Source organism: Strigops habroptila, chromosome 4 (genome assembly GCF_004027225.2).
Source record: "Strigops habroptila isolate Jane chromosome 4, bStrHab1.2.pri, whole genome shotgun sequence".
NCBI lineage: Eukaryota > Metazoa > Chordata > Aves > Psittaciformes > Psittacidae > Strigops > Strigops habroptila.
Genome location: NC_046358.1, coordinates 75824667 through 75839903, shown reverse-complemented (window position 1 = coordinate 75839903; position 15237 = coordinate 75824667). Strand labels below are relative to the sequence as shown.

At 49.9% G+C, this 15237-nt stretch overlaps 1 protein-coding gene across 9 annotated transcripts in view; it reads left to right on the top strand.

Moving 5' to 3' along the window:
* Window positions 1-12102: 12102 nt before the first annotated feature.
* CREBBP (CREB binding protein) overlaps window positions 12103-15237 on the top strand; it is a 96070-nt gene continuing 92935 nt past the window's right edge. For all 9 annotated transcript variants that reach the window (XM_030484831.1, XM_030484828.1, XM_030484829.1 and 6 more), the window contains exon 1: window positions 12103-13007. In XM_030484831.1, coding sequence (XP_030340691.1) covers window positions 12923-13007 — 85 coding nt within the window. In that variant the 5' untranslated portion in view covers window positions 12103-12922. The remainder of the gene's footprint in view (window positions 13008-15237) is intronic.

Here is a 15237-nt window from a genome sequence, read left to right as displayed (position 1 = left end):
TTGCATCAGCAGGCATACGAGCAAGCACTGATATGTCAGGGAAGAGGAGGAATGGTTTCAGTCTTTCAGATTTCTGCATAAAATAGGGGCTGAAAGCATGTCTTCAAAATAATTGAGCAAGGATACTGTTCATTACATAAGGTTGTTGGGGGAAAAAATAGGCTGATTTACATTTTTATAGGAAATAAAAGGAGTTTTGTGGGTGACATAGCACCTTCCGCTGAGAATGTCAGTGTGAGATAAGTGGGCTTCAAATAAAAGAGTAAACATTTTCCCGTGGGGACTGAATCCATCCTGGAGAGCTTAGTCAGGCAGGGAAGCATTTTTTAAAGACAATTTTTGTCGCCATAAAAAATATGTTTCGTTAGCACAACATGTATTCACTGCAAGGATGCTAGTTCGCATCTTTGCCTGCTGATTTTTGCTGGTTCATCTGAGGTTTGGTGCAGCTCTGGACTGCCTCCGTTTTGTGGATGTGGTGTTTTCCAGGGCAAGGGGAGAGTTGGATGTGCTTTTCAGGAATGGAAGGATATTTCAGTGACTGTCAGAGCAGGCTCTAGTTTAGAGATACTTTAATTTCATTCACGAGTAGCCCGGTGGGGGTTTTATTCTGGTTTCAGGTTGGTGGCCCTTTGAGATTTGCTATGCCATGCTTCAGATCCGCTGCTGTCTGGCATAACAATTCAGGTTGCTCAAAAGCAGTGATTAGCATAAATGAACGAGTGGGTGAAATGTTCATTATATTGCCTACTGTCATGTTTGTGTACCAGATTTTGTTACCATCTGTCATTTCTGTTTTCTTGTTGTTGCCAAAAGTTGTCATTCTGAATGGAGGGTGGAGACATATTTTGCAAAGCTAACACGAGATAATTTTAGGTACTTTAGGGCTCATATGTTCCGTGCTGGGTGTCAGCAGCCCTCATGTACATCAGCCTCGCGAGTCTTTGATAAATTCTGGGCAGTGATTTAGTTAAAAGAGTTTTTAAAGTCATTGGTTGTAGTCATGCAAATGCGTGAGATTCTCAGCTCTTGTCAGTTGAATAAAGGATCTGGCCCCTGGAAATGTTAAGAAAAGCTTGAAAATAAAATATATGTTTCTCCTAATGTTAAAAAAAAAGCAGAGAATATAAAGAAAGGGGACATGTAGTGACATCAGACTGTTAAAAACCAAGCTCCTGCCTAAAGATCTGACCAAGGAAATCGTCAGCTTCACTACAACAGACTGCAACGTCCCTAGATTATTTCCAGAGATGTAAATGTCCCGGGGACGAGAAGCTGGACAAATTCAACCTTGAAATAAGCTGCAGCTCTCTCGCAGCGACAGTAACCGCATACTGCGACAATTTGCAAGGGGAGCGGTGCACTCACCAGGGCTTGCAGCCTTTAAAGCAAAATTAGCTCATTTCCAAGCGCACGTTTTCAATTCAGCTTCTGGGAGGAAAGGCTCAGCCTGCAAGTGGGGAGTTGGTAGATGAAGCCATGAGGATTTCTTGCCTTGCCCCAGTGCTATAAGATCACTCAGCCCGAGAGCTGGGTACCCTGTGCCAGCCAGGGAGGGAGAGGGCTCCAGGGCTTTTGTCTGACCCAAGTTACAGGGCTCAGCGTTCATGTGAAATGCAATGACATGTGGCATCTGAAAATGCAGAAAAGATGATCTAATGGTTTCAATTGGGCTTAAACTCCAGGAAATACAAAGCCAGACAGCTTGGGGATGTTTTTGTGATGGTTGGGCACAGCCAGCCAATGATCCAACTTCATAACCAAAGCTATAAAGATATCCCAGTGTCGTGGTGAGAACTCGCACTGGAGTGGAAGTTCAGGGAGCCACTGCTTGCTCAAGGAGAAGGAGATGGGGCTGCCTGTCCTCTGAAAGAGCTCTGAGCATCTCTGTTTGAAGGCTGGGGGAGACCAGGGCCATGTCATGACAACAACCACTTATAGACCAAAGGAGGAGAAGGATGAGAATGAGACTTCTTTCCAGGAACTCCCGAAAAATCCCGAGGTGTCTGGCAGGAGGGACTTGAGCTCCGTATCCAGAGCCCCAGGCTGCCCACCTGCTGCCGAACCCTGCTGGGATGTTTCCTGGCTTCAGCAGGATGAGGAACCACCAAGGGACCTGCCCTGGGAGATCCTTCAGAGAAGCCCAGAAGTGAGTGTCTGGGCTCCACCATGGATAAGTCTGCACCAGCTACTGGAGCCACAAAAGGGTAAATGATTTATCATGTTGTGAGCAACTGAAATCCACATCCAGCTCCTGCTCTTCACTGGATGCCTTCTAGAAGCTTTAAGCAGCCCCATGGTGGGCTCGTACCCTTAGCAGTGCCCGCCACCCAGCCTTGGCTGCCTTGGGCTGGCCTTGCCCCTGCTTTGTAACTGCAGGAGGCAGGACCAGGGGTATAAAAAGGGGCTTGAGAGCACAGCGTGCAGCTGGTGTTGGTGCTGTCAACCAAGGCTCAACCCAAGTGCCACTATATGTCCCAACTGGTCACCTCCACAGCTGGAAGTTTCAGGTCACTCTCTTCCCAACTGCTTCTCTCTCCCCACTCATGGGCTGGGGTCATGGGACTGTGCTTCCTTCAACAACTGGGCTCGTGCTGGCTCTGGTACATTCTGTGATGTTTTGAGTTATAAACTCTTCCTTGCAGAGTCTCCATCCATGCAAAATCCTGTATTGGGAGTCTTCGGCTGCTTTTGTTCTATGGGTTTGAGATAACAGCTCTGTCTTGTTTTAACACTTCAGTAATGTAAATTTGCGTTCCTAGCTTGAATTCTCCCCTGTTTGCTCTCTCCCAGAGGGTAATTTTACAAAGCTCATGAGCAAATTCCACCCAAGCATTTTGGGATGCTGTGAGCTGTGAAAAGGTTGGGTCTGGTTTTCTTTCATAAGCGTGTTTCAGAGCTCTCTGGTAAATTGCCGTAAGTATGAGCACCAAGTGCCTTCTTGTATAGAAGAGCCCAGAAGACAGGTGAGAAGCTTTCAAATGAACAGGGTGATGTGGGCACGGGCAGAGGGGCCAAACTGGTTGCTTACAGGCTGATTTAACAGATGTGACCATACACTGGATGTGGTGGAGTTGGGGGTTGAGATGAGGCACAATAGTTTGCCAAGCACTGCTCCAGGATGACAATGGTGAGACCTCCAGGCTGGGTGATGCAGAGCTGCTCTGGCTCCACTCCCCTGATAAGCACAAGGCTGGGTTAAGCTTTAATGGCTGATGCGGGGTAGGAAGAACAGCAGGAAAAAAGGGAGTTTCTCTTCTTAACAGCTTATCTGCTGTTGGCTTAAGAAAACAGAAAAACAAGTGGCAAGATCATTTTAGGATGATCTAAGACCTAAGCACAGAGTGCATGTGTATGGCTGTGCACATCAACAGCCAACCTGTTGAACTAAGCGTTGTACGAAGTGAGCAGCATGCATAAGGTGGATAGGTTGGTTTAAAGAGTTAATCCTGTTATAATTAGAGACAGTGTTGTAACAGCAAAATCGTAGAGTCACAAATCAGAGGGTGATTTACCAAGACCTTACTGTGTGTCAAGTCTTGCAAGTACAGGAAAGGAGTAATGCGCAGAACAAAAATAACCCAGCCTCATGCTTAAAGAAATGGAGCAATAATCTGAGAGAGCTGGGGAAGGTTTCTCTGTCCAGCAGACAAGGTGTTTGGCCTTGAGGAACTGCAGGCGAGAAGAGTAACACGTCCAATCAAGGACACAAAATCCAAACAAATTAGAATGCATCTGGACTAATGTGCAGTGATGTGCATGTACGTTAAAAGTGCTTCCTGACCTTTACAGGGATTGTTTTATACCCTGGAGCATGACATTTTATTCCTCTTGCCTTCTACATAATATATCATAGAAAAATATTATTTTGGCTATAAAATTATTCATCTTCATTTTAAGCTCAGCAATAGTATTCAACTTTCTGATCCTTTTTGAAACTAATTTCCCCAGGCAAATTACATACTGTGCCAGGAGATTCCTTCAGCTTTAAATTGTCCTGCCATTAATGTCACAGAATGGGACAGCACAGCAGAGAGAGTGATCATGTTTTTGATAAACTTGAAAGCAATGGAGTAGAGCATCTCATAGGAGTTGCTCTCACACGTTTTGCAGTGGAAATTATCCCAGCTTTTCCTGCGCTGATTATCACCACCACAACAGGCCACTTTTCTGCCCTGCTCTGATCCCTTAACCTGAGCTAGAAGCCGTAATGACAACAATTATTTCTATTCTCACCTGAGCCCATTATTTAGGCACTGTGCAAATGCATGGCAAAAGGTGATTTCTGCCAAAATAAGTCTTTCAGCTAAAGCCCTCGTGCAGTGTTTGGGAGAAACTCTGGATTAAATCAACAGAAAGGACTTGGGTTTGGCTCTGCCACACTCTACACTGGGCACCCAGGAGATGCATCCAGGTTGTGGCTGTCCCATCCTTGGAAGTGTTCAAGGCCAGGTTGGATGGGGCTTTGAACAATCTGGTCTAGTGGAAGGTGTCCCTGCCCATGGCAGGTGGTTGGAACTGGATAAGCTCTAAGGTGCCTTCCAACCCAAACCATTCTATGATTCTATGGTTCTATGGTTCTATGATTCAGGCAGCGACACAAGTTGATAGGAGGGAAGTGAGATGCATCTGAGTGGGATGCATGAGAGCCAGACCTTACCCAACGAGCTCTTTTGAGAGAACCACAGGGCTAGAGAAATAGTGGTGCCTTTGAACTGGTTGTTGCTATAAGAAGAAAATAAAAGGAATTTGGTTTGAAGCAAACCAATGTGAAAAATTCAGTAAGGGCAAAATAGGTGAAATGATAGATTTTGGTCACTTTTCCTTTCTTACTCTTTTTATTTTCCCAGTTTCAGAGTGAAAAGCTGGTTTTAAAGCTTTGCTCATGCGGCATGGAAATTAAATGTTTTCTTTATCAATTAATAGATCAGAAGGTTTCAGTGCTTTCCTAATTCCAAACATGAAACTTCAGGGGTTTTCTGAATACTCACTGAATACCTGAACATGCAAGAGTTATCCAGCAGCAGAAAGGTGCAGTTTTCCACAAATGTGTTGTTTGCTAGAAAGGGGGAAAAAAGCCATCATCACCCAACTCTATCAGTTCCCCAGAAACGCTGAGAAGACAACCAGCATTCAGTTTCTTTTCTCTGAGAAAATGCAGTTCCCAACTCCAGACCAGAAGGAGGTGTCTCTCCTACTTGACATCTGCCACTGTAATACTCTCCTGATATCCAGCCCTACAACACAACCTGCTTGGCTTGGCCCCAGGTCCCCTGAACCACAGCTCCTGAGCAGGAGGGCCCTCAAGAGACCACCATGTCCACCCACCCCAAGGCTGAGCCTGGGGCTAGATCTTTACTGATAGCTGCCTTGGCCAGGGTGATGATGGGGACCAGACACCCACAGTACGGCTTACTTGGGTGCTCTTCAAGCAACATGAGGCAGGACCACAGCAGGTCCCACTTTGAAGTAGACAGCTCTGACCTCCTGTGGATGTTGCTCCTTTTTTGTCCAAAACAAGGAAAGAACCTTTGTGGTGGAGGAAGAGCAAGGAAAAAACAGGCAGTTAATGTATTCACCTTGTCAACCCAGCTGAATGGGGTCCCTGCCCTGATGAATATTGAAGAATTTTATACAAATTGGAACTGGTTCAGCAGGACAGTTTTCCAGAGACCCAGCCCAGAAGGGCTTCCTGGTCGCCGCTGGGGGCCCTTTCCTCCATGGGAGGAGAGCACAGTCACAGCCTTGATCAAAAGCTTGAGAAGGATGAGGACCCTGTTCCTCTCAGGGTGAGCTGTGGGACATGTAGGTTGGAAGTGCCAGCAAACACAAAATGTAGGTGCCTTGGGAAGGTGGAGGGCTGAACAGAGTCTGGGTGGCGACTGGGTGCTCAAGTCAGCAGTAGGACAGGGAAGTCCTGGGCAGGAGGTGATCATTTTCCCCCAAAGAACTTAGCCTGGGGACAGCAGTTGGGGCGTACAGAGGCACAGGGCTGTTGTGAATTCACCTTTAGAGCTGGTCTCTGCCCCGAGCGGGCCTGTCATATGCATGATGGCACATGACAGGGCCTGAGCAAGGACAGGACAGCCACCTCTGATAACTTGGGCAGAGTTAACTCTTGAAGCCTAACACAGAAGGCGGTGGAGCTGTCTGCCACCTAAACCCAAAACATTTCACAGAGTTGGCTTTTAATCCAGGTGATGGAGAGAGGCTGACACTACAAAAGAGCTTGGGGTTGCTCTCTGTGTGGCTCTGGAAGTTCAACAGAGTCTCTGATGAGAAATAATTTTTTAAAAGGTGTGAGGGTTCAAAGCCAAAGCAAAAAGCTTACAGGTTAGTGGGCAAGCCAGTATTGACACTTGACAAGGAAGGGAGACTTTTCCAGGAATGAAGCTCCTAGAGATAACCAAAGGTCTTGCGTTAAAGCTGTGATTGACACTAAGAGTTCCTCTAAGGAAGAGGACTGAGGCAGAGGGACAGGCAAGGCCCAATGGAGTATGAGCAACAGCAGAGCTGTTCTGTTGTGGCTACTTCCACCTGCCAGGATGATGGTAGAGTAGGAGAAAACCATGGCCTGGCTTTGCAAAGGCTCAGGAGAATTTTGCACACAGGTGACTAACAGAATGATGGTGAGACTATGAGCTCAGGTGGAGTTTGCATGGGAACATCAGATTTCACTGCCGCAGAAAAATAAGGGCAGTCCACCAGAATGCAAGGAGGGCATTTCCAAATGTCATCTTAGACACTTAGGTGGAAGTCAATGCATTGCTGTGAGCATTGCTACCAATAAAAAAGAAAGCTGTACACAGAGACAAGAACAGCTGAACTATGAGATTTATAGTAATTAATTTACTTCCACAAAAGAAATATACAGGCTATCCAAGTAGGTTAATAAATGCTTGGATCGCATTTGATCGAATGAAGAAATGCTTATTGTGGTAAAATGTGCTGAGCCCTTGATCTCGTCTCTGCGATGCCCTCATGGAGAGAGCAGAGGACAGAAGTGGCTGAGGAGGAACCTTTCAACGGACAGCAAATCACCCAATCCCCCACGCTGGGGCAGAGGTTCAAAGATGAACATGTCACTGCTCTGGGATGCATGGAGTGAACAGAAGAAAGAATGGACAGAGGCACCAGCTCTGGTGGGAAGGATGAGGTCTTTCTCTGAGACACAGGTTCAGGCAAGAGGTGGATTCTGTGGTGAGCTCAGCAGAGGGGAGCATGAACGGTACTCACACTTCAGCATACTAACCTGGACTGCCATTCGTTTGGGATTAAGCTAATGCCAAGATATGACATGCAGCACCTGAAGAGCTTGCAAATGCTCCTTCCTACTGGCTGTGTAGTGGGGAAAGCCAAATCTTTGACCGAGGGAGAAGGCAGAGAGCAGGGAGGTGGAAAACACTAAAATCTTCCCATCTCAAATGGCCAGAGTGTATCTATGGGCATCTCTGTGTGCTCTGGCAAAGGCTCTTTCACCGTAATCTGCAGGGGAACAAAAGTTTTCACGTCTTTAATTTGGCCCGTGTTGGCAGAAACCGCCCATAAGCCACCAATTGCAACTGCTAAAAGGGAGCTGGCAGGTGTGAAACTTGCCCAGGTTACCCAGATTACTATTTTATGGACAGAAATATGATTTTCAAAGTGACCATGAGGCTGAGTAAGAGCTGGTATCAGGCAGACAAAACCGTAATGTAGCAGAGCCCAAAGACAAGATTTTTCATAGCAGTTTGACTTTAAAAACTAAAACAAATGGACTGTTGTCTCTCAGACATAGTGCAAACTATGATTCGTAGAGCAACAACCCAGGATGAGAGTGTAAAGACAGATTTTGTACGGATTTTTCTTAATAGTTTGTCAGGCATGGCTAAATTACAGGCCAACTCCAGCAAAAGGGCTTCACATTTGGGACATAAGAAAAAAGGACCTCTTGGAGTGACAGATTTGATTATGTTGGTGACAGAATACTGTGTGACTCTGTGAACTGTTCTCACTTCTGTGAGATACCCTTGCTTGTTACATGGATGATTCCTCTACATCAGTGTTATGCTGGTAGAGAGGATGGGCAGGATTTTGAGCAGCAGTAAATCCATGTCTGCATCCAGTCCCCACTAGACTCTATTCAAAAGGTAGGTAGGAAATGGCTTTAAAATAATACATATGTAGTGAAAAGGAAGGTAGAATCAGATCTGGCCAGCACTTGAAAGCATTAAGCGACAGGATGGCACCTATGGAGCATGGCTAGCCACCTGCAGACACACTGTTTTGCATAAAATGAAGCAAGGAGACCACTTGGGAAGTTAGTTAGGCTCCATAGCCCAAGCAGCTAAGGTTTTGCAGAAGTGCACAGACATATATAGCTAAACACAAAAAAGCACTAACAGCACTATGATTGCGGTCCCAGGGGTTACCACCACTTCCTGAACACCACAAGAATTCACACGTACAATGAAAATCAGAAGCCAGAAACAACAGTTGTTTCACATGGAGTTGCTCCACAATCCCATGAGTGCAGGGTGTGTGTAACCAGACAGATGCGCTTGCAAAAAGAATGGGCAGCACCTTCTGTGTCAGCCAGGAGGAGAGAAGGTAACGGGTGCCGGGCTTGTCTTTTTGCCTGGGACAACTCCATCTCGCAGCACACAGGGATGGTCAGACCATCAGATGCTGGGACGTAATGTTACCAGGAAAACCAGACCCTCTTATGCCCAATGAGAACTGCTCCGTTGATGCCACAGTGACTGTAAGTTACAGGGCAGAGCTCCTCAGAAGTTCTTCAGACATTGTTAATTGTTTGGCTGTAAGGTTTTGAGGTCACAAGCTATAGAAATGATACTTCCATGTTTTGGCCAGGGAAGGAAGGTAGGATCTCGGGAACTGTGTCTTTAAGCAGCTTAGTTCTGGAGACAGGAAGTCTGGCAATGGGCTGCAGCAGTGCAGATTTTATTATGCAATTTCTCTTGGAACTAGTCCCTGAATAAAGGAGTTATCCATTAAGCACCTGCTTCACCGTGCCTCCTGAGCGCCACAGATGAAGTCCTCAGGAATCCATGCAAGGGTTCAACCATCAGCTGGAGGAGTGGGGAGCTGTGCTCTGGGATCCAGACTGGGAATCCTGGGCGCAAGTTTGCAGTGTGGGGCTCACTTGCTTGCTGTATAGTGTCTTTCAAAGAGTTTCCATTCTTCTCACTAAATCCTTCTACTCCGTTTGAGTTCTTTCTGTGTTTGGCAGTACCAGTGAGTGAGGCCATCAGCTCTTGCAATACTGATGCCAAAGGGCTATGGTACCCTGAGCACTGCAGAAGTATTAAGCTTTTGGTTATTGATTCATAGCCCTGTTTGCAGGGGAAGCGGATAACAGTCAAGGGCTTCCTCTCCCTTCTGTGATTAACCCAGTGCTGTTCTAATCCCATGGCAGGGGGCAACTGGGACCATCCTAAAGGGACATTGTGTCACAGAGAAGGACGTAGGACATAGGAGCAATAGGGTCCTCTTCTGCTGCCCTTACTGCTTGGGGTATAGGATTCCCTCCTTTCAAAGCACTTCTTTCATCTCCCACTCTGTCCCCAGGACCCACAGCCAGCCTCTCCCTTCCTCCCCACCCCCCCAATTTCATCGATGTGACAAGCCTGGCACTTGCTGTAAAGACACAGGAGCTTTCTCAGCTAATGGGAGGGGAACCATGGCCTCCATGAGTTCTCCCATATACTCCCTGTTCCTAACACCGAGTATGCAGTGTTGCCTGGGCAGGCACAAACACACCAGCTCCTGGTGCAGCATTGGTGGTGTCAGGGCACCTTGCTCGGTGGCTGTACTGGTGTAACATCAGTGTATTGTCTAACATCAGGCAGCGTGAACATCTTCCCGGAAGCAGGTGGTAGCTGTGGGACCACTCAGGTTCTGTCCCCAGTGGTAAATCTCCAACCTGACTTCAAGCCAGATCTGCAAAGTTATTGCAGCAGCAGAGAAGGAGGTCATAAAGGGAGCAAAAAGCTATGGGGGTCTCCCGCTCCAGCAAATCCTTCATTGTCAAGACCACTTTCAGCAGCCTGGTCTAGTGGAAGGTGTCCCTGCCTGTGACAGGGGGGTTGGAACTAGATGATCTTTAAACTCCCTTCCAACACAAACCATTCCATGATTATATGATAATGGGCAAGGCAAGCACAAAAAGTTATCCAAACTACTACTACATTTTGAACTACAAGTTCAAAATGCACTGACCAACCTTGTTAAAAAGTGGAAGCAACAGATGATAGCAAAAGGCACTGCTGTCCTCGGTTGTGCCTGACAGAGGATCCGACCTGATTTTCACCCCCCCCCACCGCCAACAGCAAGTTGGCAACATTTTCCCTCAACCTAAACAGGGGCAAATGCCTTGTATCATAGTAAAACACTGCTGGACAAGAGCTGGTGCTCTCACGTCTGGAGCCGCTATGAGACACCGAACCCTGTCCCACACTGAGCCATCCTAAACCAGACAGGAACTCACTGCTTTTAAAGGAAATTAAAGCAGGCATAACCAGAGAGCACTTACTTGTGCAACTAATGAGTAATATAGTGACAAAAGCAGAGGCCTGTAAGAGACCTCCAGTGTGATTACAGTCAGACCTCAGCGAGGACAGGCACCATGTAAATAAATACAGAATTTGCAAGTAAATGTAATGAAATGCATGTAAATGTAGAAGTAAATGTAATGAATTCGAGTTTTGCAGTAAACAGAAGGCAGACTTGCTCTTCACAAAAGAAGATATCATTATAGATCTCCTTTAAACCAATAAAAGATTGCTGATTAATCCATCTCGGCTTATGGACTTCATCAACACATCCTCGGGATTGTCACTGCCTTTCTCCAGCCTCTCCTCTGGTGTGGCTGCTCTTTGGGGACATACCAACATGTAGGCGATGAAAATAGCCCCAAGCAACCCGTTTGGGCACAAGGAGCTCTGCTGCCACATTGGCACGTCACTGGGGCTTATACGACCTGCTTCTCAGGTTGGGAACCAGTATGGAAATCCACAGAAGTAGGTGAGCTCCAGTCCTACAAACCTGTTTTGGGCTGGGGAAGTCTGTCTAGACAGAGCACGAGGCATTTGTAAGGCAAGGCTGGGTTCGGCACTGGTGGCTGAGCGACTGGGTTGGCTATGATCAGCTCAGGTTGGAGATCTGCAAAGCCCCACTATGGAGGCCAGCGCAGCCACACGTGAGGGTTGGAGCAGGAGAAAGCCAGGCCCATGGGTGTGCAGAAAAAAGCAGAAGCCTGTCAGCCAGGCCACAGCAACCCCTCACACAGTGCACGTGGGTGCAGGCATGAAGAGGCTGCAGAGGTGGCTGTGTAGGTTCAGCAGGAATGCAGGAGGAGGCCCAGAACAAGTGGGGGGTGCTAGGGGAAGCCTGGGGGGGATACAAGCACCCTATGGCCTCAGCATCACCCCAAGGCCTTGCTGGGTGTCACCCCTTGAACTCAACGCTTCAAGGAGCAGGAGGGCACAGGCTGGCATGGCCACCACGGACTGCGTCAGGAGTGTTGGGTCCTGCTGTACCTCAGCTCTGAGGGGAACCGGGGGCAGTGAAGGGGGATGCTGTGGAAGGAACATTGAAAGGGGACATCTGTGGTGGGACTGAGATGGGAGACTGCGGGGGGGGTGACTTATCAGGACTCAGAAGGCAAACGGGGGACTAAGGGGAGGCTAATGCGGTGAGCGCCTGAGAGGGGACACTGTGGGGTGCTGAGGGAGAACCCTCGCAAGACTCAGTCTCCCCTCAGTCAGCGGGGGGAAAGGTGGAGACGGCGGGCAACCAAGCGGGAAGCCGACGAGAGGACTGAGGCGGGGGACACAGCGACAGTGGCGGCGCCGGAGGGACATCCCCTTGCCCCTGAGCGGGGGGATGGAACCACCCGGTCCCACCGCGCCCGGAGCCCTACGCGGAGCAACTGACGACGGCCTCGGCTCTTTCCGGCGCCGCTCGCGCCTTTCCGGCGTCGGCGTGGGCGGCGGGGGGCGTGCCCGGTGCGCGCTGACGCCAGGCGCAGGCCTCGCCCCCGCCCCGCCCCCATGGTCTCTGGAAAAGAGAAGAGAAAAAAAAACTTTTTTTTTTAATTGAGGAATCAACAGCCGCCATCTTGTCGCGGAGCCGGAGCGCGGCGCGAGCGGAGCGGGGCCGGGCCGGGCCGGGCCGGGGCAGCGGGGCCGCCCGCCGGGACACGGGCAGCCGCGCCGAGCGCCGCCGACGGGCAGACGGGCTCGAGGCAGCGAGGCAGAGCCGGCCGGAGCCAGCCGAACGCCGCCGCCGGGACCGGGAGCCGCGGCCGCCGCCGCGCCGCGCTCATTGTTTTGGGGCGTCTTTTTGGTGTTTTCGGGGTTTTTCCGGATTTTCGTGGGTTTTTGCTAATTTTTTTTTTTACCCCTCCCTCCCTCCTTCCTCCTCCTCCTCCCCCCCCCCCCCCTCCCCTACCTCGGCCGCGGTTCAGGCCGCGGGCGGGGGCGGCGGGCGGGGGCCGCCGCGGGGCCGGGGCGAACCCCCCGGCGCGGAGGGGAGGGGACGGGGCGCGGCGGCGGGGCGCGGGCGGGGGGGCGCTATGCGCCCCGAGTGACTGCCTGAGCCGCCATCCGGGCACCTCCGCGGCGGCGGCGGCGGCCGGGCGGGGGGAATAGGCCGGGAGGAGCGAGGCCGGCAGGGAGGGGGCGCTGGGCTCTTCCCCACCCCGCCCCGAACCCTCCTCCCCTGCGGCCTGCTGCGGCGGCGGCGGCCCGGCCCGGGTATGGGGGAGCGGGGGCCGCCGCCGGTCGGGCACTGAGCGGCGCTGTTGCTCGGCGGTGGGTTCCCCTTTGGAGGAACGGGGAGAGAGCGAGCTTCACCCCCCCACGGGCTCCCCCCCTCGACAAGGATTACCGGCTCGGCGGCCTCTCCTCGGCCGGCTACCATGGCGGAGAACTTACTCGACGGGCCGCCCAACCCCAAGCGAGCCAAGCTCAACTCGCCGGGCTTCTCCGCCAGCGATAGCACAGGTAAGGCCTGCGGGGCGGTGCGGGGGCGGCCGGGCCTCACTGGCGGTTCCCCCCCTTTCCCTCCGGCGGGCGGTCGGGCTCAGCGGCCTCCAGGCCCGACCGCCCGCCGGAGGGAAAGAGGGGGGGGAACCGCCCGCCCTTACCCGGTTCCCGGCGGGGGTGGGAACCGGCCTGGCGAGGTGCCGGGAAAGGGGGGAAGGATCCTTCCCGGAGCGGTCGGGCCTTCTCCAGTCGAAGTTACCGGGCGGGACCCGAACGCCAAGTACCGTCCCGGCTATAAATAGCGGTAGGGAGAGACGGGTAAGGCCTTTTGAGTTGAATGTTTCCCTTTCCTCCATCATCGACCACCACCGCTTAGTTTTAATGGTGAAAGGGTGGAGGGATCCACCTCGGCTTGGGGGTGTCCAGGTGAGAGGAGTGCGGGTAGGGAAGGAGAAAACCCAGCCATCAGAAACACCGACCTTCCCGCTTCTTGTACGGGGTGGTCGGGGTTTCTGTCTCCACTCCTTAAAACCCATATATCGCCCACAACTAAAACCCCAACGCAGGCAGCTTCTTCCCCTCTGCCCTTGCGTGCGACACGCCGTGTAATAAAACCTCCCTAATAGCATATTAACATTTTCTTTTTCTCATGTCCCACCTGTAACCCTGGTTTAAGGCACTTGGCTTGAGCCGTTCCAAGTGTTTTCCCTTAAAAAACACAAATAATGTGTAGACAATAATTGAAGTTGTGGGTTGCTTGCGTGATGAAATGCCCAGCAGGCTGGCAGTCACTGCGACTGGTCTGGATGTCGCGTAGTGCCTTCAGCGTGCCCATGCCTTTTTTTTCCCCGATCACAATGGGTTTGTAGGTAATAAAGCGCATCAAAACGTCTCGTTTCCAGCAAGTGTGTGCCCGTTGTAAATACGCACGTGTGTGCATAAGAGCATGTGTGCATGTACTGACATCTTCCAGTGTTCCAACTGTTTAAATCACTGAAACAGTGGTTTTGTAGGAACACTAAGTGTGTTGGACTTGCGTTTCTGTTTTCAGAGATAAATGATTCTTTTGGAAGGGACAGTGATAAGTTAATCATGCTGTGCTTGCTGTGTTTTTATAGACTGAAAAAATTATTACTATAATTGGGCTGATAAATTGCGTGGGGTTTTTTCGGTTTGCTTAATCTGCATTTGGCAATAGTTTAGAGATACTTCAGTCCTTTCAGTTTGGGGGGGGGGTGTCTGTGTTATGGAATCCTTTTTCTTCTCAGCCTACAAATAAACACACCAAAAAGAAACGGTATTGAGAGTAAGAACTGGCAGAGAATATCTAGGTGAGGTCTTGTGATTGAACTACGCTAATCCCTTTCATGGAAGCGGTGGAATATACGGGAGGCTGATACGCGAGTTGCTACGAAATGCGCCGCAGTAACTTGGGAAAAGCATAGTTCTTTAATTCTTCAGCTGCACGTTTTACACTCTACTGGTAGCTAGTGAAAGGTGTTTGAAGCGGTGTCTTTTGTGTTTTCTTTCTTTCTTTTTTGAAGTTCACTTGGTCTGTTCTGGAATGCTTCAGCCATAATTATGTCCTGTTCAGCAAGTTCTCGTGTGTCTCAGTGAGCTCTGTGCAGTGCTAGATGTGTAAACTCCAGCATCTGCATAAAGTTTTGCACGGCTGAGGGGGCCTTTGGTCACCAGAGACAGCAAACCCCGTGTTGTATTTTGAACAAGTAGGAGTATGTCCATAGTGTTCAGTTGCCATGCTGGTGTTCTTTGGGCAAAAATACTTCTGTTTGAGAGTGTGGGTAACATTAGAAGAGCCTTTTCCAAAAAACTCTACTTAGGTTTGTTGCCAGCAGCTAATGCTGCTTGTTGAGAGATTGCCGAACGTTTCTGTGCGTTGTAGCAGGTAATACAAATAGTTGGTGTAGTGATTGCTATCAAATACCTGCTCCGGAACCTAAACCGGGCTGCTCCTTTGCACTGAAGCTTAAATGAAAAAGTTATGTTGCAACCTGGAAAGTTGCCTTTGTGAGCAGAGGTGGTCGGGGAGATGGGTTTGAGGTTTGTGTCCTGAATGAGTAGCAAGTTGTGTATTGGTTAACTGAATGGTAATGGCAGTCATAAACCTGCACCGTTTGCTGCTGCAGCAGCTTGCGTGACTGGGACGTGCTTTAAAAGACACTGTTTTAGGCCCGCTCGTGCAGTTCTCTTGCTGAGCAGTACGGCTTCGAGCCTGCAGATGCTTGTA